General features: G+C 42.7%; 1 protein-coding gene across 1 annotated transcript in view; it reads left to right on the forward strand.

The window, feature by feature from the left end:
- LOC133343596 (ciliary neurotrophic factor receptor subunit alpha-like) overlaps positions 1-23,817 on the forward strand; it is a 28,835-nt gene that overhangs the window by 1,531 nt on the left and 3,487 nt on the right. Inside the window, exons 2-6 of the mRNA XM_061553287.1 lie at positions 3,478-3,729; positions 4,309-4,429; positions 20,550-20,707; positions 21,174-21,340; positions 22,892-23,066. Coding sequence (XP_061409271.1) covers positions 3,478-3,729; positions 4,309-4,429; positions 20,550-20,707; positions 21,174-21,340; positions 22,892-23,066 — 873 coding nt within the window. The remainder of the gene's footprint in view (positions 1-3,477; positions 3,730-4,308; positions 4,430-20,549; positions 20,708-21,173; positions 21,341-22,891; positions 23,067-23,817) is intronic.

The raw sequence follows: 23,817 nt of genomic DNA on the forward strand, positions 1-23,817 counted from the left end.
TTGTACTGTCATTCAATTTCATGGACTTGGTCAACTGGACTTCAGAGCGATTTGAGTACAGAAAGATCGGCCGTACTATAATGTGTCTAATTCACTTCAGAGTTTAATGTGGAAATGCAAATTGATACATTGGTCATGCCAGACAATGACATCCCGAAAACTAATTTAGACCCATTTGTCAATCGCTATCGTAATTGAAGTCGTTGTAATGATGTATGTATCCAGGAAATCCCTCGAATGAATCTCGACATTTTTTAAGGAGGGTTGTACTCTGAATGTTTGTCCTGTTGATGTTGTTGTTATTGTTGTTTTTTTCAATGGGAGAGGGGGGGGGGTGTGAGTTGGAGAAAGCCTACCTATGAGCGGACAGCATCAAACTTCGGTCAGATAGATCACATAATCACTTGCTTTACTACATTCAAAGGAAACGTTGGTTCACGTAGCAACTGATAATAGTTTTAACGGATACTTTTCTCAGTCTGAACCCAAATTGAAATCGACTCCATTGCATAGATACTCCACAGGCCTGAACTTAACTGCTCACAAACTTGAGCAATGTTGCTTACTTACTGACAGTGGTGGCAATTTTCTCCCGTTCGGGGAGGCTAAAACTCCACCTCAGTCTCCAAATGCTTGTACATGGTAATTATTTGAGTAAATAGAATGCAACAAACGGGGGTTTAATGAATTAGTGTCACCAGACGGCACATGCAGTCCATGCAATTTCCTAGAAGTAGTGGTCTGATGGGTGCTCAGCCGTGGTGCATTATCAATACACTTGCACATGTTACTTAAGACTGGAAAAAGCCAAAGTGGAGTTTGTAGCCTACTCAGTATGGAGCCACGAGTCACACACCACCGACTCAAATTGTCAGTTAACAATTCATGGAAACTATGAGCATTGCAGAGTTCATGAAGCTTGCCTTTCAGCATATTAACCCAGACGTGGAAGACGTCCATGGTGTAACGATGACCACAATGGACTTGCAATCCAGAGGTCGTCAGTTTGTTGTCACTAGTACGGTGTTAGAATGATGGCTTTAATCTAAGTTGGCTTGTGTTTGTTGTTGTTGTTTGACTTGCATCCCACTGGGATTTTTTTCTGGAAGACTTTACAGTTTTTTCCTGGATTTTTCTGTTTGCGCATAGTCATTTTAAGATGTATTCTTGTTCATGTTTTTTGTTTGTTGCGTTTGGAACCCGATTCAAGAGCCGAATGGCTCACAGGGCGATACCTAATACATGAAACTGAAACTGTCTCGGCATGGCAATTGAAGCAGTGCAAGTTTCTGAATTTGCTCCCACCCCGCACCAACTCCACCACCGCCCGCCTCTGTCCACCCAGCGGTGTCAATGCGATCACCACAGTTCGTCAGTTAAACACGTAGGAGGCTTTCGCAATCAATATCATCTATAACAGAGGTTTTTTGGGAGGGTTAGAGCGCGTAAATATATAAATGCGTCGTTAAACCCGCCATCACCCGGCACAGCTTATTAGTAAGGGTTGTCACGGAAACAGAACATGCCACTTCGTTAGTAGTACAGCACACCGATGTGTTGTACAAACCTTACTAAGATATAAATGTGTCGTTAAACCCGCCACCACCCGACACAGCTGATTAGTAAGGTTTGAACATGCCAATTCGTCACTAGTACAGCACACCGATGTGTTGTACAAACCTTACTAAGATATAAATGTGTCGTTAAACCCGATACCACCCGACACAGCTGATTAGTAAGGTTTGAACATGCCAATTCGTCACTAGTACGGTGTTTTACTAGTAACGAATTGACATGTTCTATAATAGGTTTCAGTTTGGTGTTTTATCATCTTAATACCTGTTTTGTTGCCAGAAAAAAGGGGAAAAACCTATTATCATATTTTGGCACTGGCAAAGGAGGTCCCATGATGTTCAGTTTACGTTACAAACCTTACTAATTGGCTGTGTCGGGTGGTGGCGCGTTTAATGACACATTTATATATTTACGCAATCTAACCCAAAAAAACAGTATTATGGACCACAGTTCGTGTATGGATACTCCAACCTATTCCAAGATGTCTGGCTAGCCAGTGTGGAAGAGTAGGCCTTATGCACTCTAGAGCAGTGGTTCTCAATCATTTTTGGCTACTCTACCCCTTGTTGAATTTTGTTTCCACCGAGTACTCCTTTTCCTGACCCAACGTGGTTCTGAGCAATAAATGTATGAATCATGAACATCTAAATTTGAACCAATTATTCATTTTGTGAGGTCTCCTAACTAGCATGTAACTGCAAGCGAATACATGTGTATTATATTCTTGGTTCTTTCAGTAAAGTTACGTAGAAGGTAAATAATAAAATAATAAAAATGTAAAACAATAAAAATTCTCACGACGTTTCGACTGCAACACAAGCAATCATCATCAGGTGTGTTGATAATTTTTATTGTTTTATATTTTTATTCTTTTATTATTTTCCTTCCACTTGACTTTACCGAAACAACCAAGAATATGAATCCCTGCAGTCACGAAAGCTTTAAATACAAATTTTACACGTGCATTGTCAACGATTCAGAGACAGAGTTTATAGGAGGCACCGCCTTCATTAACAACTTCCACGGCCTCATCCACACACTCTCCACAGGAGCTCAGCCCGGCCTGTATACAACACTAGCCGCCCAACACTGACGGCGCTGACTGAGATAGCCAACTGCTCTCCTTCGTAGCGCAATATCTAGCCGAGACGTTTAGCGACGATGGCGACGAGACGACAGTGGCGACGAGACGAATCCACAGCCTCGAGTCCCTCCCACCGCTCTCGGCTTCTTTTATGCTCCCAGCGCGGCCTGGCTCCGCCCTGACCACGCCTGCCTTCTCGAACCCACCAGCAGATTCCAGGTGCCTCCAGACGGGGTCCTCCATGACCCTTGCCCTCGTTCCTCCGCCCTGCCGACACGCACCGTGCTCGCGCCCTCACCGGCGTGTGCGCTGTGTCTGTCCACCACAGTCACCGCTGCTGTCAGTCACCAGCCGGCGCTATTACACTACACGTGACAGGACGCTCCTGCATGCGTGACTTAATTTGGCCACGCTCGCTGGTCACTCCTGGAAACCACATTGTTAAAGATCAATAAGTTTAGAATGGTATTTTTTTTTATATCGTTCAAGGTTACCATATGGATGTAAATGTAATCGTCGTTATTTACATCGATTGGCAGATTCATACGTGACCATTCACCAATGACTCTGACGTATGGTATAACTTCACGCATTCATAAATCACCTCACGTACCCCCTGGGACATTGCCACGTACCCCCATGGTGCCGCATTCCCCCGGTTGAGAACCCACTGCTTTAGAGAGGCCCTCCAGAGCTCCCTCCACAGAATTTATTTCTATGACAACAGTTGCGTGAGCAGGCAAATTTGCGTGGCCGCACCACCTATACCCAGAAGTAGTGCTTCAGTTCTCATCCGTTCATCCTTTCCTTTTTGGCAGGCGAGAGCGATCCCAGTGCGGTGGTTACAGAAGCAGGAACCGAAGTGACTTTGCCCTGCAACGCCTCGAGCGTGCAGAGCGGCGTGCTGTGGAGACTCAATGGCAGCGCCGTGCCTCCAAGCGTGAGCCACACTCTGAACGCAATGGGCTCCATCACTGTTGAGGGCACGGCTCTCTCGGCCAACGGAGTGTACAGCTGTCACAACAATGTCAGTGGGGAACAACTGATGAACGTCACTTTGGAAGTTGGATGTAAGTGACACACTGTGTCTGTGTATAGCTAATAAGTACAGATTGTTATATGTGTGTGGGATATTCATTAGGCATTGGCAAGGAGCATGGTATCCCATCTTTTTTTTGGTACAAAGGCTTCACATTACCTTCTGTTTTTCTGCCACAAGTAAAACTATAATCAAGATTAGAAAAATTCCAGAAATAACCGAGAGCTCCCTCCCATTGTCACAGAAAAACGCCAGCACTCTGTACAAGCAAGTGTCATTAAACTTGCCTTGGTGGCACGCCACTACACCAGCTACACAAATCAATCCTGCGTTTATAAATATCCATCCAAATCATTAACTGGATTTCAGAATTATTTTTGTTTAAATTATCTACCATCAATGCATTGTGACATTAAAGAATATCAACACATGTCCAGGAAATTATTATTGCACAAGCAATTAACATTACAAGCTGACAAGTCAGCAGTTGACATAAACAAAGCATTGCATTTAATATTAGTGAGAGTCTCTATTCAGCATGTTTGCTCCAACTGTGTGTGCATGTTCACCCCTCCCCCACGTACCGCTGCATTACATTTGCTTTTACCAGATCCACCAGAGAGACCCAATGTGAGCTGTAGAGCCATTAACCCACACAAGGTGATTTGCAAGTGGACATCTGGCAGAGAAACGTTTCTTCCCATCAAGTTTACCGTAGTCGTCAAATCAAAGTACGTGGACTTTACATATATACAGTACACGTACAGTCAGGGGCGGTTTCTTCATTAGGGCGATTGGGCGACGCACCACCAATGTCATTCAACCACAGAGTCACGCTAGCCGTCACTGTCAGCCTCTGGATATAGTCCAATCAGCGTCATGCTACGTTCTGTGGAGTACCGCCTCTTTTTGGGCGATTTCCCTCCAGCTGAGAATCGCCCCGAGTGGCCCCATAGACTTACATTCAAAGATGTTTTTTTTCGAACGGGGGCGCTGCAATGCATTCTCTATGGCTTCCGGGAGGGCTCGCCCTAACGTGCTTACGTCATCATACGTGCTTACGTCATCATACGTAAGCACGTTTCATCCAACAATATAATTTGTTGCCAGCTAGTGGAATCTTTATTAAAATAAACTTGAGTGGTTTGTTTTAATAGTGAGTATAGAAACAAACAAGATGTATTGTAAGAGTCACTTTATTTTTCATTAATATTAAAGAAGTGAAGTTGCCTTTACATGCTTAAGCTGTTAATTTATCCATTGCATGGGTGGACCTTATCCTTATCAATCATCCAGACATTTGCCCCCCCTGAGAGATTTTGCAGGAGCCGCCACTGCGTACAGTATATAAGTAGTTATTGGGTATTATTTGTTTAGTCAACTGGCAAATACTTCGTTTCTATTCAGGAATCATATCGTTCTTTGTATCACTTTTGTGCCAACATCAATATTTGGGAAATGTGATGACGCAAGTGGAAAATATTGACACAAATTAATATCCCGAATGTCCTTAGCTGGTGGTTTCAAGAGAATGTAAATACACTTCAAGACGGATGATGTTGCATGTCCAGCCAGAAAACAATAAATCACTAATAAATGAGCAGTAGTGGCTCTGTTCTCATCGAATCAATGGTGCCAATTCATATTTGAATTGCAAATGGAGAATGGGCCAAATTCTCTGCACAAAACAGCTCCCATGCTGTCACTTTTTAGTGAAATAATGGTTAAAACAACTACGGTATTCAGGCCTAAAGATGTTCAGAGTTCAACATTGATATTAGGTACATCATAGTGGAAGTAACTTGTAGATTGGTGCATCATGTGGCAATGTAGACAATGAATTCCCTGTAAATATTCATTTTTCAATAACCTTTTGTTATAAATCAGTTTTTCCCCCCACAAAGTTTAACATGACAGCAAAAGTTGTATCTGATGTTTCGATATGTATGCAGTATAACAGAATATAGTAATATAAACTTTCAGTATATTTCCTAGAAATGTTCCACTATTGTCATCGTAGTCAACCCATGTCACCTGGTTCTGTCCCGTGACCTCCTGCCAGCGGGCCTTCGACACTTCACGTGGCCTTAAAGTGCATACAGCTTGGCACAAGCACTGTGGTTATATCGCCGCCACTTAGTAGCGAATGGTGGAGTATTGGTCTTGTTATGCCGTGTTTGCTTTCAGTGCAGCACTTGTTATTGTGTCTTGCATGAAGAATACTTCGTGTTTCCGTTGGTTGTGCTCGTGGGTATGTTGTGAAATATTGTGAAATGCAGTGGTTGGTGAGAAAATTAACAAAAAAACTGTTTCGTTTGCATTTAAAGATTTTTTTCCTGATAAAATAAATGAATTTCTTCTGTCCAGTTAAGAAATAAGTTTAGGTGAATCAATGTATGTCGTATTTTACTGCAGTGTAATTGTCGTCCAATTAAATAACCTAAGCTTAAAAGTTAATTTTAAATAAATACAGTACATTGCAGCTTGTTGATTACAAATCTCTAGTTTTTTTGTATATATATAAATGAGTATCAGCAGAGTTCTGTTACACATCACTGACGATAAATGCTGAAAGTGTTCAGGTTCTGAATTATTGTCCCATTAGAGTTCACTCCAGGGCCACTCATTAACACAGTGTCCACGGGTGGTGACCTGAACGCTTGCAACAGCCTTTTGCTACGGCAGTTAACAATTGCAAGTCTTTGACATATGGCAGCGCATCACAGCAACATGGCATTCACTGAAGCGTAAACAATAACAGTGCGGTGGTGTATATTAAATTATAATTAAACCTCTTGGCATATATGAGAAGATTTAAATAGAAACAAACTCCCAATTGGAGGCACTGTGGTTATAGCACTTCACTCATAATCCGAAGAAAATAAGTCAGGGAATGACCCATCCCATCATCCCTCCTTGGTCACTAAATTGAGTAAACAGTCATTCTGTGGGTTGGCACCTAGCACAGGACCGACCTGCCTGGAGAAGAAAAGTACAGGACGGTGCAGTCCTCTGTGAGAGTAGGAGACGCTCCTGTGCCATCTTGAAGAGGCAGCAGCGCAAATCTACCAAGGAAGGACGTGTGGCTGCACCTCAGAGCTCTACATCCTCCCTGACCTGTCCAGTGTGCCACAGGGAATTCCGGGCTCGGATTGGCCTCTTCAGCCATCTGCGCACTCATCAAAACCCAACATAATGACAAACGTGCCATGGTCATCATCAACTTTGATGGACGAACAAGAAAAAGGGTTGGCACCACAATAATACCCATCAGCTCTGGGCTGCCAACAGAGTTCAGTTACCACTCTACCCCTCTTTTTACCAGGGACTTTAAATGCAGACGATTGTTAACACACAATGTGATATGCATATCAGGCTGCCACCTGGGTCTGGTTTTCCTAGGATCGTCCTCTCGTTTAAGGCAGCTGCCCTGGGTAACCTGTAAGTCTTCGCAGACATTAAAAGCCCAAGCCTTTTTTTGTCCGTTGCATAGCATTAATAACACTGGTCAACAACAAAAAACATTTTTTTTTGGCCTGGACTTTTGCAGCTGTTTTAGACTAATTTCAGATTTGCTAAATCACATCTCATTTTTACACTATCGGCATACCCCATTTTCATTGATTTTACCCGAAATTAACTCTGTCACTTATGATTGCAAGTTGTTGCGAGTCAGTGACTGCTTTAGTGTTAAAATATGGTGCTGTATTTTTTAGGATAGTGTGTTTATAATATCATTTTATGTAGATATCCACATGTATTTAATATTTTTCTTCCGCAGTTTTTATTGAAAATGCAATATTTGATGTCTCAAAAACCTGATGTGATAGACAAAAACTGATGCCAGATTTGGAATCAGCACCCCAAAATGACCTTAAAACCGTTGGAATACCTTATGCCACAAAAAGTGTGTTGACCAGTGTAATAATCCACTACTCAAGTTAATGCTGTACATTCACTGTAGATCTCCCCTCTATCAGGAACTTGTGAGATACAGTACAGAATTGTTCTTCCTTTGATATATTCAGGTTTTTTGTCACCTCAGTGTTGGGAATTAAATAATTGTGTAACACGAATGACCCCATTGCGGTTATTGCTGGCGATAGGTAGACAAAGACAGAGCAATATGTTTTCTTTTTAAATCCTTTATATTAAGTTCACGTGCTTGCTTGCTTGCGTGCTTGCTTGCTTGCTTAGGACCGTGCAAATCTTTCGGTCGTTTTTTAACCCACTTCCCGTGATCCAATCGAGCTGACATTTTCCACACAGACTCGTTGTGCCAGACAATTATTGTTCGTGAAAAAAAATTCCCAAAATTTTACACTTTTTAGGCAAAAAAAAGATTATTTTACATATATTCAAATAGAACGCATTCATGGCTTTGGCTGGACGTCAGAGTGTAAGAGCCCAGAGCGTAACCCCTCCACAGGCCGTGGCGGAGTAGCGCAGTTGGTAGCGCCCTCGCTTCCCATGCCAAAGGTCGCGGGATCGATCCCCGCGTCCTCCACAGGCGAATATATTTTTAAATCCTTTATATTAAGTTCGCTGCCACGCATATAAAGGATTTATAGTGAAAAACTTTGTTTTTACGGGTTATACTTATTAGAGTATCTGCAGCATAACTTTCCCACGTTATTTAGACTTCTGTATAATAATGTCTTGCTTGGGGGGAATGTTACTCTCGAGCGCGTGAAGCGCATAACCACAAGGCAAAGCAGCTGTGTTCAGGTTGGTCCAGTAGTGCATGAGTAGTGTAGCACAAGTCAGAGACGAGGTAGTTGCAGGAGGAACCTTCTTTATTGACACTCTTTAGGTTCACAGGTTCCTTCCGATGTCGTATAGCCTAGCCTAGATGCAACCCTGACCGTGTTACATTGACGGCGTCGACCGAGACAGCCAACAACTATCCGGACGCGCAATGGTCTAGTGAAGACGACAGCGACGACGAGACGAGTCCACTCACAGAACCCGGCAGCCCGGAGCTCGCGCTCTCCGCTGCTTTTATTCTGCCCGGCGCGGCCTGGCTCCGCCCTGGCTGCGACTCCCTTCTCGAACCCATAGCGGGTTCCAGGTGCTTCCAGATGAGATCTTCCGTGACCCTTGCCCCAGTTCCTCCGCCATGCCGGCACACACACCGTGTTCGACGGCGTTGCGCGAACTGTCCACCGCAGTTGCCACTGCTGGACAGCAGTCGGGGCTTTGTCACTACACATGTTCACTTCGTTAAGTAGAGACGATTTGCAAACAGCATCGACCAAATCCAGGCAACACACTCAAGCAGGAAGGTCACGACTACCGAGTGAGCCAATATTGCAAGTGAAGTGATCTTTGAACAAGAATGTTACGTGCTTTCTCGTTGAACAAAACAAAAACATAGCGAATGATATTCTATGCAGTATTAGATTACTGACTGGATTCCTGCCTGGCTGGCATGCAAGTGCGACGCGCACATCCGCGTGATGACGTCATGTGCATCCCACAGCGTTGGACTGGGTTCGTGCGCACTGACGTCACGCCTCCCCCCCCTCCCCCCATCCCCCACCCAGGTTGAGGGTGACAGGTAGCAGAGGGGGGAAGAGACGTCGAGGAATGGAGAGGGGAGGGGCGGGGAGAGAGAGAGAGAGTACAGCGGCGTGAAAGGGCAAGAAAGAGAGCAAAACGGAAAGAGGAGAGAAAAGGGAAAGCGACAAGGAGGGGGAGGGAGGAATGGGGAGAGGCAAGAGAGATTGAGGTGGGAAAGGGAGAGGTGGGAATGAGGAGAGCGAGAGGTGAGAGAGATGAGCTACCCGTCGGAGGCCGTCGGACTGCGAGAAAGGCTGCGTGCAGAACGAGAGAGAGCGAGAGAGTGAGCGAGAGATAGAGAGCGAGCGAGTGAGCGAGAGAGTGAGCGAGAGGTGGGGGTTTACATAAAGCAAAGTAAAAAAAAAATTTAATTACGAAATGATGAACGAAGCAAAGTGCCTACTACACCGAGCATCTTCTTGTTTCCACTGATCGTAAAAAATAGAGAGAAACAGGGAGAGAGGTAGGGTGGGGGGGAGGGAAGTGAGTGGGTTACAGTGGAAGGAGAAGATGTATATAGAAAGGAGAGGTAGCAAAGGGGATTTTCTTTTTTTATCAAAACAGAGACAACGCGAGACATTGAGATAAATTGAGATATACCATACAGAGATAGAAAGAGAAAGGTGGAGAGAGACAGGGCTCTGTATAAGATTACAAGTTTTGCTGGCTGGCTGGCTGGGATGGATGGAGAGCCATGTCCAAAGGATGCGTGGGTTGCAAGTTATGTTTAAAAGTATACAGGGTGCTTCACACATTTTTTTTTATGGGACTATCGTTTTTAATGGAAAAAGAACGGATAATACACAGTAACATGATAATAAATGTATGTGAATAGAAGTAATAAAATAATAAAAATAAAACATAATAAAACAATTCTCACGACGTTTCGGCTACAACGCAAGCAGCCGTCTTCAGGTGAAGAATGAGACACTACCAAACTAGGAGCTTATATATAAGCTGCATTGGGGGTTGAAGAGCGCCTTAACAAAAAGAATGTGCATGTGAAGAGGGATTTAGCATATTCATGGAAAATGCGTAGGCGTTGGGCGGGGGGGTGTCAAAGTCATATTATGCCCATGCATTATGCAGGATCAGCAGCAACCAAGGGGGGTGCAGGGATTAGCAGTAACAAAGGAAAGGAATGTTAATGATATGTAGCTGCAGTTACTCAACAACACGTAGAAAACTAAAGTATAAACTACATAAAAAACTAAAGTATAAACTGCATCGCACCATCAGTATACTTACTATACTCTATAATAAGCTGAGTTACTAACAGCAAGTAATACATTACAATTTTACCTCGTAAAAATTCTATAATATGCTTCCATCTAAACCTTATTCTCTTACATCACACGAGCATATACCGTACTATATACTGCCATAGATAAACCCAACATTAAATTATATACTGTATTGCTGTAAACCAACCTATATCTTATACATTTAATATCACACTATGTATTATTCTACACACCCTAATGTGTATCGAAATGGTTTATTACGTCCTTCCAATGATTGCTGAGCCAGAATCCATCTTCTCGGTTAAAGTTGTCTCTGTGTTTGTATATGTGGATCGCCTCATGAACGAATCTCTCATGATAGCCAGATGGCTTGCAGAGAACCTCTGTCTTGGAGAAGTCAATATCATGTGAGCCCACTGAGTTGTAACAGTGATCTGCCACGGCTGAGGTGTTAGTCCTACCGTGTTTCAGGTCAGCTTTATGTTCACGGATGCGGTCCGAGACATGTCGTTTGGTTTCCCCAATGTAACTGCTACCACAGAGGCAACTTAGTTTGTAGACGCCAGGGTACTGTATGTCTGGAACCACATCTTTTACAGACGGTACCAGATCACGGATTTTATGTACTGTGTTGAATCGGACCTGGATCTTGTGTTTAATCAGGATTTTGGAGATCTTTTTTGTGACCCCAGCAATGTAGGGTAAGGTGATGGTCTTGAAAGGCTCCTCAACAGGATCCTTCTTGATGGTTGGAGTGATGGCTTTGCGGATTGTATAGTCGGAGTAACCATTTGCCTTAAGAGCTTGGCGTACGTGTTTGAGTTCACTGGAAATGTGTTCATGGTCGGAGATGCATTGGGCTCTATGATATAGAGTCTTGATGAGGGAATTCTTCTGAGATGGATGGTGGTGGGAATCCGGTTTTAGATAAGCATCCGTGTGGGTGGCTTTCCTGTAGACAGAGTGGCTCATTGAACCATCAGGTCTCCTTTTGATTAGGACATCCAAAAAGGGTAGCTTGCCATCATTTTCGACTTCCATGGTGAATCTGATGGCTGGGTGTATGGAATTGATGTGGTCGAGAAATTGGTCTAGAGCAGGCCGGCCATGTGGCCAGATGACAAAAGTGTCGTCTACGTACCTCTTCCATAAGGTCGGGCGTAGAGTGGCAGTCTGGATGGCGTCCGTCTCAAATTTCTCCATGAAGATGTTGGCTACAACCGGAGATAGGGGGGAGCCCATTGGGGTGCCCTCAATTTGCTTGTAGAAGGTTCCATTCCAGGTGAAGTATGTATTGGTTAAGCAGTGTCTCACCAGGGGGGGTACCCCAGCATTCAGTCCTTGATTAACCAAGTCTTCAATGATTGCGATGGTGTCAGGCACAGGTACCTTGGTGAACAAGGAAACCACATCAAAACTGACAAGCAGGTCGTCTGGGGACAGGGCAATCCCCTTGATTGTCGATACCAGGTCAGTAGAGTTTAGTACTACTAAACGATGGCAGCTATACAAAAATAAAAAGAGACCCCACCAACAGCCTCGTCTCCAAAACCAACAACATCATTGCTGCTTCAACCGCATTAATTGATCAGACCAAACAGTTCTCGTTGAAACCTTCTGCAGCCAGACCACCAAGATTGTACGGCTTGCCAAAGATACATAAAGAAGATACACCTCTTCGTCCCATTGTCTCTACTATCAACTCCCCCACTTACAAACTGGCTCGTTTTTTGTCCGAAATCCTACGGCCTTTCACTGGAAAAACCACCTCTGCAGTACTAAACTCTACTGACCTGGTATCGACAATCAAGGGGATTGCCCTGTCCCCAGACGACCTGCTTGTCAGTTTTGATGTGGTTTCCTTGTTCACCAAGGTACCTGTGCCTGACACCATCGCAATCATTGAAGACTTGGTTCATCAAGGACTGAATGCTGGGGTACCCCCCCTGGTGAGACACTGCTTAACCAATACATACTTCACCTGGAATGGAACCTTCTACAAGCAAATTGAGGGCACCCCAATGGGCTCCCCCCTATCTCCGGTTGTAGCCAACATCTTCATGGAGAAATTTGAGACGGACGCCATCCAGACTGCCACTCTACGCCCGACCTTATGGAAGAGGTACGTAGACGACACTTTTGTCATCTGGCCACATGGCCGGCCTGCTCTAGACCAATTTCTCGACCACATCAATTCCATACACCCAGCCATCAGATTCACCATGGAAGTCGAAAATGATGGCAAGCTACCCTTTTTGGATGTCCTAATCAAAAGGAGACCTGATGGTTCAATGAGCCACTCTGTCTACAGGAAAGCCACCCACACGGATGCTTATCTAAAACCGGATTCCCACCACCATCCATCTCAGAAGAATTCCCTCATCAAGACTCTATATCATAGAGCCCAATGCATCTCCGACCATGAACACATTTCCAGTGAACTCAAACACGTACGCCAAGCTCTTAAGGCAAATGGTTACTCCGACTATACAATCCGCAAAGCCATCACTCCAACCATCAAGAAGGATCCTGTTGAGGAGCCTTTCAAGACCATCACCTTACCCTACATTGCTGGGGTCACAAAAAAGATCTCCAAAATCCTGATTAAACACAAGATCCAGGTCCGATTCAACACAGTACATAAAATCCGTGATCTGGTACCGTCTGTAAAAGATGTGGTTCCAGACATACAGTACCCTGGCGTCTACAAACTAAGTTGCCTCTGTGGTAGCAGTTACATTGGGGAAACCAAACGACATGTCTCGGACCGCATCCGTGAACATAAAGCTGACCTGAAACACGGTAGGACTAACACCTCAGCCGTGGCAGATCACTGTTACAACTCAGTGGGCTCACATGATATTGACTTCTCCAAGACAGAGGTTCTCTGCAAGCCATCTGGCTATCATGAGAGATTCGTTCATGAGGCGATCCACATATACAAACACAGAGACAACTTTAACCGAGAAGATGGATTCTGGCTCAGCAATCATTGGAAGGACGTAATAAACCATTTCGATACACATTAGGGTGTGTAGAATAATACATAGTGTGATATTAAATGTATAAGATATAGGTTGGTTTACAGCAATACAGTATATAATTTAATGTTGGGTTTATCTATGGCAGTATATAGTACGGTATATGCTCGTGTGATGTAAGAGAATAAGGTTTAGATGGAAGCATATTATAGAATTTTTACGAGGTAAAATTGTAATGTATTACTTGCTGTTAGTAACTCAGCTTATTATAGAGTATAGTAAGTATACTGATGGTGCGATGCAGTTTATACTTTAGTTTTTTATGTAGTTTATACTTTAGTTTTCTACGTGTTGTTGAGTAACTGCAGCTACATATCATTAACATTCCTTTCCTTTGTTACTGCTAATCCCTGCACCCCCCTTGGTTGCTGCTGATCCTGCATAATGCATGGGCATAATATGACTTTGACACCCCCCCGCCCAACGCCTACGCATTTTCCATGAATATGCTAAATCCCTCTTCACATGCACATTCTTTTTGTTAAGGCGCTCTTCAACCCCCAATGCAGCTTATATATAAGCTCCTAGTTTGGTAGTGTCTCATTCTTCACCTGAAGACGGCTGCTTGCGTTGTAGCCGAAACGTCGTGAGAATTGTTTTATTATGTTTTATTTTTATTATTTTTTTTATTATTTTATTACTTCCCTTCTACGTGACTTTACCGAAAGAAACAAGAAGATGAATCCCTGCAGTCACGAAAGCTTTAAATCGAAATTTAACCGCCTCTACGGGGAGGGTTTCCACATAACTTTGAGATCCTTCAACAAGCTCCGGGATAAGAAGGCTCAGCTAATCGAGTCTCTCACCTTTCTGAAGAGATGCCGCGACTCTAAGGTAATACCAAACGCATTTACACTAACATCTGCTGCTGTAACTTCTTCTAATGCGAAACGAATTCTGTCTAGAACTAGCTTAGCTCTTATCTCAGAGAAAATCAGACTTACGCGCACCGAACTAGATCAGTTAGACAAGACACTCTACAAATCACACTTATCTTTGAGTGTAACAATGTCCACATCGGATTGGGAACATGTGGAAAAAATGACTGCCTCTTCAGCTGCCGCTATGTCGACTAAATGTAAGGACAACTTGATTTCCAAATTCAATCGCCTCTCAAACAAGAAACCGGACCCACACATTGAAAAGCTAGATATTAACAAAGTCGTAATTAATCGCAGTAACAGTCCTATTTCTGAAGGTTTGAAATCCGTTTTAGCTAAAGGACTAAACTTTGCAGTCACACCTAGACACATACCAGTTAATGATATAATTGCTCGAGTAGATGTAGCTCTCAAGGGCTTGAGTCACATCGCTGCAGACGTAGCAAGATCCGAAATCTCTGTAACCCTCAAAAACGCTAAGATGCCAGCTAGCAACATCAGCAAAGAGGAGCGTTTTGAATTAGCTCAATTAAAAAAGAGGGATGACATTGTCATCCTCTCAGCCGACAAAGGCAATGCCACTGTCATCATGGACAAAATAGAATACAACAACAAAATTCAAGAACTACTAAACGATGGCAGCTATACAAAAATAAAAAGAGACCCCACCAACAGCCTCGTCTCCAAAACCAACAACATCATTGCTGCTTCAACCGCATTAATTGATCAGACCAAACAGTTCTCGTTGAAACCTTCTGCAGCCAGACCACCAAGATTGTACGGCTTGCCAAAGATACATAAAGAAGATACACCTCTTCGTCCCATTGTCTCTACTATCAACTCCCCCACTTACAAACTGGCTCGTTTTTTGTCCGAAATCCTACGGCCTTTCACTGGAAAAACCACCTCTGCAGTACTAAACTCTACTGACCTGGTATCGACAATCAAGGGGATTGCCCTGTCCCCAGACGACCTGCTTGTCAGTTTTGATGTGGTTTCCTTGTTCACCAAGGTACCTGTGCCTGACACCATCGCAATCATTGAAGACTTGGTTCATCAAGGACTGAATGCTGGGGTACCCCCCCTGGTGAGACACTGCTTAACCAATACATACTTCACCTGGAATGGAACCTTCTACAAGCAAATTGAGGGCACCCCAATGGGCTCCCCCCTATCTCCGGTTGTAGCCAACATCTTCATGGAGAAATTTGAGACGGACGCCATCCAGACTGCCACTCTACGCCCGACCTTATGGAAGAGGTACGTAGACGACACTTTTGTCATCTGGCCACATGGCCGGCCTGCTCTAGACCAATTTCTCGACCACATCAATTCCATACACCCAGCCATCAGATTCACCATGGAAGTCGAAAATGATGGCAAGCTACCCTTTTTGGATGTCCTAATCAAAAGGAGACCTGATGGTTCAATGAGCCACTCTGTCTACAGGAAAGCCACCCACACGGATGCTTATCTAAAACCGGATTCCCACCACCATCCATCTCAGAAGAATTCCCTCATCAAGACTCTATATCATAGAGCCCAATGCATCTCCGACCATGAACACATTTCCAGTGAACTCAAACACGTACGCCAAGCTCTTAAGGCAAATGGTTACTCCGACTATACAATCCGCAAAGCCATCACTCCAACCATCAAGAAGGATCCTGTTGAGGAGCCTTTCAAGACCATCACCTTACCCTACATTGCTGGGGTCACAAAAAAGATCTCCAAAATCCTGATTAAACACAAGATCCAGGTCCGATTCAACACAGTACATAAAATCCGTGATCTGGTACCGTCTGTAAAAGATGTGGTTCCAGACATACAGTACCCTGGCGTCTACAAACTAAGTTGCCTCTGTGGTAGCAGTTACATTGGGGAAACCAAACGACATGTCTCGGACCGCATCCGTGAACATAAAGCTGACCTGAAACACGGTAGGACTAACACCTCAGCCGTGGCAGATCACTGTTACAACTCAGTGGGCTCACATGATATTGACTTCTCCAAGACAGAGGTTCTCTGCAAGCCATCTGGCTATCATGAGAGATTCGTTCATGAGGCGATCCACATATACAAACACAGAGACAACTTTAACCGAGAAGATGGATTCTGGCTCAGCAATCATTGGAAGGACGTAATAAACCATTTCGATACACATTAGGGTGTGTAGAATAATACATAGTGTGATATTAAATGTATAAGATATAGGTTGGTTTACAGCAATACAGTATATAATTTAATGTTGGGTTTATCTATGGCAGTATATAGTACGGTATATGCTCGTGTGATGTAAGAGAATAAGGTTTAGATGGAAGCATATTATAGAATTTTTACGAGGTAAAATTGTAATGTATTACTTGCTGTTAGTAACTCAGCTTATTATAGAGTATAGTAAGTATACTGATGGTGCGATGCAGTTTATACTTTAGTTTTTTATGTAGTTTATACTTTAGTTTTCTACGTGTTGTTGAGTAACTGCAGCTACATATCATTAACATTCCTTTCCTTTGTTACTGCTAATCCCTGCACCCCCCTTGGTTGCTGCTGATCCTGCATAATGCATGGGCATAATATGACTTTGACACCCCCCCGCCCAACGCCTACGCATTTTCCATGAATATGCTAAATCCCTCTTCACATGCACATTCTTTTTGTTAAGGCGCTCTTCAACCCCCAATGCAGCTTATATATAAGCTCCTAGTTTGGTAGTGTCTCATTCTTCACCTGAAGACGGCTGCTTGCGTTGTAGCCGAAACGTCGTGAGAATTGTTTTATTATGTTTTATTTTTATTATTTTATTACTTCCCTTCTACGTGACTTTACCGAAAGAAACAAGAAGATGAATCCCTGCAGTCACGAAAGCTTTAAATCGAAATTTAACCGCCTCTACGGGGAGGGTTTCCACATAACTTTGAGATCCTTCAACAAGCTCCGGGATAAGAAGGCTCAGCTAATCGAGTCTCTCACCTTTCTGAAGAGATGCCGCGACTCTAAGGTAATACCAAACGCATTTACACTAACATCTGCTGCTGTAACTTCTTCTAATGCGAAACGAATTCTGTCTAGAACTAGCTTAGCTCTTATCTCAGAGAAAATCAGACTTACGCGCACCGAACTAGATCAGTTAGACAAGACACTCTACAAATCACACTTATCTTTGAGTGTAACAATGTCCACATCGGATTGGGAACATGTGGAAAAAATGACTGCCTCTTCAGCTGCCGCTATGTCGACTAAATGTAAGGACAACTTGATTTCCAAATTCAATCGCCTCTCAAACAAGAAACCGGACCCACACATTGAAAAGCTAGATATTAACAAAGTCGTAATTAATCGCAGTAACAGTCCTATTTCTGAAGGTTTGAAATCCGTTTTAGCTAAAGGACTAAACTTTGCAGTCACACCTAGACACATACCAGTTAATGATATAATTGCTCGAGTAGATGTAGCTCTCAAGGGCTTGAGTCACATCGCTGCAGACGTAGCAAGATCCGAAATCTCTGTAACCCTCAAAAACGCTAAGATGCCAGCTAGCAACATCAGCAAAGAGGAGCGTTTTGAATTAGCTCAATTAAAAAAGAGGGATGACATTGTCATCCTCTCAGCCGACAAAGGCAATGCCACTGTCATCATGGACAAAATAGAATACAACAACAAAATTCAAGAACTACTAAACGATGGCAGCTATACAAAAATAAAAAGAGACCCCACCAACAGCCTCGTCTCCAAAACCAACAACATCATTGCTGCTTCAACCGCATTAATTGATCAGACCAAACAGTTCTCGTTGAAACCTTCTGCAGCCAGACCACCAAGATTGTACGGCTTGCCAAAGATACATAAAGAAGATACACCTCTTCGTCCCATTGTCTCTACTATCAACTCCCCCACTTACAAACTGGCTCGTTTTTTGTCCGAAATCCTACGGCCTTTCACTGGAAAAACCACCTCTGCAGTACTAAACTCTACTGACCTGGTATCGACAATCAAGGGGATTGCCCTGTCCCCAGACGACCTGCTTGTCAGTTTTGATGTGGTTTCCTTGTTCACCAAGGTACCTGTGCCTGACACCATCGCAATCATTGAAGACTTGGTTCATCAAGGACTGAATGCTGGGGTACCCCCCCTGGTGAGACACTGCTTAACCAATACATACTTCACCTGGAATGGAACCTTCTACAAGCAAATTGAGGGCACCCCAATGGGCTCCCCCCTATCTCCGGTTGTAGCCAACATCTTCATGGAGAAATTTGAGACGGACGCCATCCAGACTGCCACTCTACGCCCGACCTTATGGAAGAGGTACGTAGACGACACTTTTGTCATCTGGCCACATGGCCGGCCTGCTCTAGACCAATTTCTCGACCACATCAATTCCATACACCCAGCCATCAGATTCACCATGGAAGTCGAAAATGATGGCAAGCTACCCTTTTTGGATGTCCTAATCAAAAGGAGACCTGATGGTTCAATGAGCCACTCTGTCTACAGGAAAGCCACCCACACGGATGCTTATCTAAAACCGGATTCCCACCACCATCCATCTCAGAAGAATTCCCTCATCAAGACTCTATATCATAGAGCCCAATGCATCTCCGACCATGAACACATTTCCAGTGAACTCAAACACGTACGCCAAGCTCTTAAGGCAAATGGTTACTCCGACTATACAATCCGCAAAGCCATCACTCCAACCATCAAGAAGGATCCTGTTGAGGAGCCTTTCAAGACCATCACCTTACCCTACATTGCTGGGGTCACAAAAAAGATCTCCAAAATCCTGATTAAACACAAGATCCAGGTCCGATTCAACACAGTACATAAAATCCGTGATCTGGTACCGTCTGTAAAAGATGTGGTTCCAGACATACAGTACCCTGGCGTCTACAAACTAAGTTGCCTCTGTGGTAGCAGTTACATTGGGGAAACCAAACGACATGTCTCGGACCGCATCCATGAACATAAAGCTGACCTGAAACACGGTAGGACTAACACCTCAGCCGTGGCAGATCACTGTTACAACTCAGTGGGCTCACATGATATTGACTTCTCCAAGACAGAGGTTCTCTGCAAGCCATCTGGCTATCATGAGAGATTCGTTCATGAGGCGATCCACATATACAAACACAGAGACAACTTTAACCGAGAAGATGGATTCTGGCTCAGCAATCATTGGAAGGACGTAATAAACCATTTCGATACACATTAGGGTGTGTAGAATAATACATAGTGTGATATTAAATGTATAAGATATAGGTTGGTTTACAGCAATACAGTATATAATTTAATGTTGGGTTTATCTATGGCAGTATATAGTACGGTATATGCTCGTGTGATGTAAGAGAATAAGGTTTAGATGGAAGCATATTATAGAATTTTTACGAGGTAAAATTGTAATGTATTACTTGCTGTTAGTAACTCAGCTTATTATAGAGTATAGTAAGTATACTGATGGTGCGATGCAGTTTATACTTTAGTTTTTTATGTAGTTTATACTTTAGTTTTCTACGTGTTGTTGAGTAACTGCAGCTACATATCATTAACATTCCTTTCCTTTGTTACTGCTAATCCCTGCACCCCCCTTGGTTGCTGCTGATCCTGCATAATGCATGGGCATAATATGACTTTGACACCCCCCCGCCCAACGCCTACGCATTTTCCATGAATATGCTAAATCCCTCTTCACATGCACATTCTTTTTGTTAAGGCGCTCTTCAACCCCCAATGCAGCTTATATATAAGCTCCTAGTTTGGTAGTGTCTCATTCTTCACCTGAAGACGGCTGCTTGCGTTGTAGCCGAAACGTCGTGAGAATTGTTTTATTATGTTTTATTTTTATTATTTTATTACTTCCCTTCTACGTGACTTTACCGAAAGAAACAAGAAGATGAATCCCTGCAGTCACGAAAGCTTTAAATCGAAATGTATGTGAATAGCTCAAAAAAGTCAAAAAGTCTCCACTTGTTCGCAATCATTGCCAACACGTGCCTGGAATCTTCTCCAGGTGGTCCCCAAGGCACATTTCTTGCGGTTTTGTTGCAAATTTTCAGAAGTGTTAACATCTTTTTGAAGCATGCTGTAGAATGGCTGCGTTGTAAACATTGTTTTCTTGTTTAGGGACGCCGATATCAAATGCATCCCAAAGCGCCGCCGAAATGAATGTTCCTTTGCCGGCAAATACAACGAACCGTATCCCTACGCCGTGACTGTGGTTGCTAAAAATGCACTTGGATGTGAAGGAAGTGAAACTGCAAAGTTTTCCCTGAAGTCAATCCGTAAGAACAACCATTCATTTATTTTCGGTTGTAACATGACCAATGGAAATGGGTCTGCAAAAATTGCGTAGGTCTGCATATTGGCCTGCAAACAAGTTAAATGTTAAGTAATTAGTTAACTTTGAACGACCGAGTATCAAATGAAAATATTATTATTTTGAACACTAAAATACAGGACTTGGTGAGCCATGGAAAATGACAAATGGACGAAATATTAAGCAATAACTGTGTTTTTAACGTAACCAACAATATCATGCTTCTAACGATATTAACATTAGCAGTTAATGGCATGAACAACGATGTAATTGTAATTAATATTGATGCTTTGTATAAAGGTGTCCGTTTTTGTACCAGTTGAAAGGGTAAAAACCTATACTTTATATTAATCACTTGCGTTGTGATGAAACCGTTGATTGAAGCAAGTGGTAATTAGGATCGACGTTTTGTTATTTCTTCATTTGTTTAGTGAAACCAGACCCACCCATCATTCTAAAAGTAATTCCAGGCCAGGGACGCCAGAAGCATGTATGGGTGATCTGCTCGTATCCAAGCACGTGGCACCACGCAAACAAGGGGTTCACGCTCACAGCTGAGCTGGAGTACAAATCAATGGAAGAGAAAAATTACAGACAGGTAAACACTTTCCCGTTTTAACGTCTTGTTGCACTTATGCATTATATATTCATAACTATAAATCTTGAATTTCGATTGAAAGCTTTCGTGACTGCAGGGATTCCTCTTCTTGGTTCTTTCGGTAAAGTCACGTAGAAGGGAAATAATAAAATAATAAAAATTATGATTAAACATGTTTTATTTGTATTCTTTTATTATTTCCCTTCCACGTGACTATAAATCTTAACTTAAAGCTTTCGTGGCTGCAGTGATTCATACTCTTTGGGTCTTTCGGTGAAGTCACGTAGGTAGAAAAATAATAATTGTCATAACTATCTTTATTCAACCCACTTATCACTTCAGAATAAAATATTTTTTTATGGATTTGCTTATGTTCATTACCCATAATGCTGCACTACAGCACATCATGAGTTTTTTGTGCTGTTCGGGCCCTATTGGTTAGAAGGAGTGCTCTGAACAATAACTTATGATACATTTATATGATAAACGGGCAGTATTGATTGAACAAACATGAACAATGCTGATGAGACCAATAGTGTCAAAACAGGTCCAGAGTTTGTTGCTTGAACAGATGCTATGAGTTAATACAAGTCTAGAAGGGCCGAAAAGACAATATACTAAATTGATTTTATTTTCCTGTGAAGGTACAGAATGGAATTCATTGTACTTATGCCATTCACCAGAATGCTCCACGATTGCGATGCTGAGTGTTTGCACCCATGAAGGTCACTTCATTGTTCACCTCGCTTCAGGAACAGCCTTCCCTTCAGACTCTTAGTTTTTTCGGTAAAGTCACGTAGGTAAAAAAATTAAATACAAATTAATAAAAATAAAATAATAATAAAAACACGACGTTTCGGAGGCAACACAAGTCTCCGTCATCAGGTGGGACCGTCACAGCCAGATTTGCTGTATTATTTTATTTTTTATTAATTTTAATTTCATTTTTTTACCTACGTGACTTTACCGATACAAACTAAGAGTATGAATCCTTGCAGTCACGAAAGCTTCAAATCTAGCCTTCCCTTCGCTGTTCACATTCGCGGTTCTCCTGTTGTTTAACGTCAAATACGAAAGAATCGCCTCTTACTCGCCAACGATTTGCTCAACATGTATTGCACAAGGGCCCTACTTTGATACAAACAAAAAAAAAACACATTGCACGATGGTCATCATGCTGACCCCAGAGCTTTGCTGCCAACGTAAAGGGTTGCCATCCCATTGCCAATTTGAGCAGAAACACACGTTGACTTTTTTCACTTTGGCCGTAACACAGTATGTACATTTCGATTTAAAGCTTTCGTGACTGCAGGGATTCATCTTCTTGGTTCTTTCGGTAAAGTCACGTAGAAGGGAAGTAATAAAATAATAAAAATAAAACATTATATTTTATTATGTTTTATTATAATATTTTATTATGTTTTATTTTTATTATTTTATTACTTCCCTTCTACGTGACTTTACCGAAAGAACCAAGAAGAGGACAGTATGTACAATATTCCAAATTGTTACGTGTGTGTGTGTGCGCTTGTGTCTGACTGTTTGTTATAGTATCCTGATAAATCGAAGATCAAGATCGCCACGTCTCGCGAAAATGTATGGGTGTTCAAAATCCTTGATTCCCATCCTGGCACCTCGCGCGTGATACGCGTGCGCGCCAAGGATTTCCTGGATTATGGAAGATGGAGTGACTGGAGTCCACCGACTTACGTAAACACATCAAACGGTGTGTTTGACTTTGCGTGGAGTAAATCGTAAAAAAATATATACGTTACACGCATTCATTATTATTCTCTTTGTCAGCTGAGAGTTTCACAAATAAGTTCGTGGAATATTGACGTGGATTTGGTCGTAGGAAGGTGAATCAACTGGTCACAAATAAATTTCGATTTGAAAGCTTTCGTGACTGCAGGGATTCATCTTCTTGGTTCTTTCGGTAAAGTCACGTAGAAGGGAAATAATATGTTTATTTTTATGTTTAATTGTTATTATTTTATTATTTCCCTTCTACGTGACTTTACCGAAAGAACCAAGAAGATGGTCACAAATAGTGCATGTGCAAAAAACATCTCTGTGCAATGTATTGCGAATACGTGGATTTCAGTAATCGATATTCTAACGATGTTTGGTTCATTTACTCGACTGATTGGATAATGTACGTTGTTTTAAAGTCTAATCTTTGTTTCCAACGCATGCCAATGGGCGGGAGGTGATAGGCAGAGCTGGGTGACGCCATCGGCATCTGCTGCTGTGTAACGCAGCCCATGACTTGTCTGGGATTTTCCGCCTTTAGGGAGTAAAACATGTTGGGGTCCTGAGTAACGGTCGATACAATATTCATATTCTTAGGTTTTTTCGGTAAAGTCACGTAGGTAAAACATTAAAATTAATAAAAGTAAAATAAAATAAAAAATCACGACGTTTCGGAGGCAACACAAGCTTCCGTCTTCAGGTGGAACCGTCACAGCCACGACAGC

Source organism: Lethenteron reissneri, chromosome 18 (genome assembly GCF_015708825.2).
Source record: "Lethenteron reissneri isolate LAM-NWPU_2019-01 chromosome 18, ASM1570882v1, whole genome shotgun sequence".
NCBI classification, from domain to species: Eukaryota; Metazoa; Chordata; class Hyperoartia; order Petromyzontiformes; family Petromyzontidae; genus Lethenteron; species Lethenteron reissneri.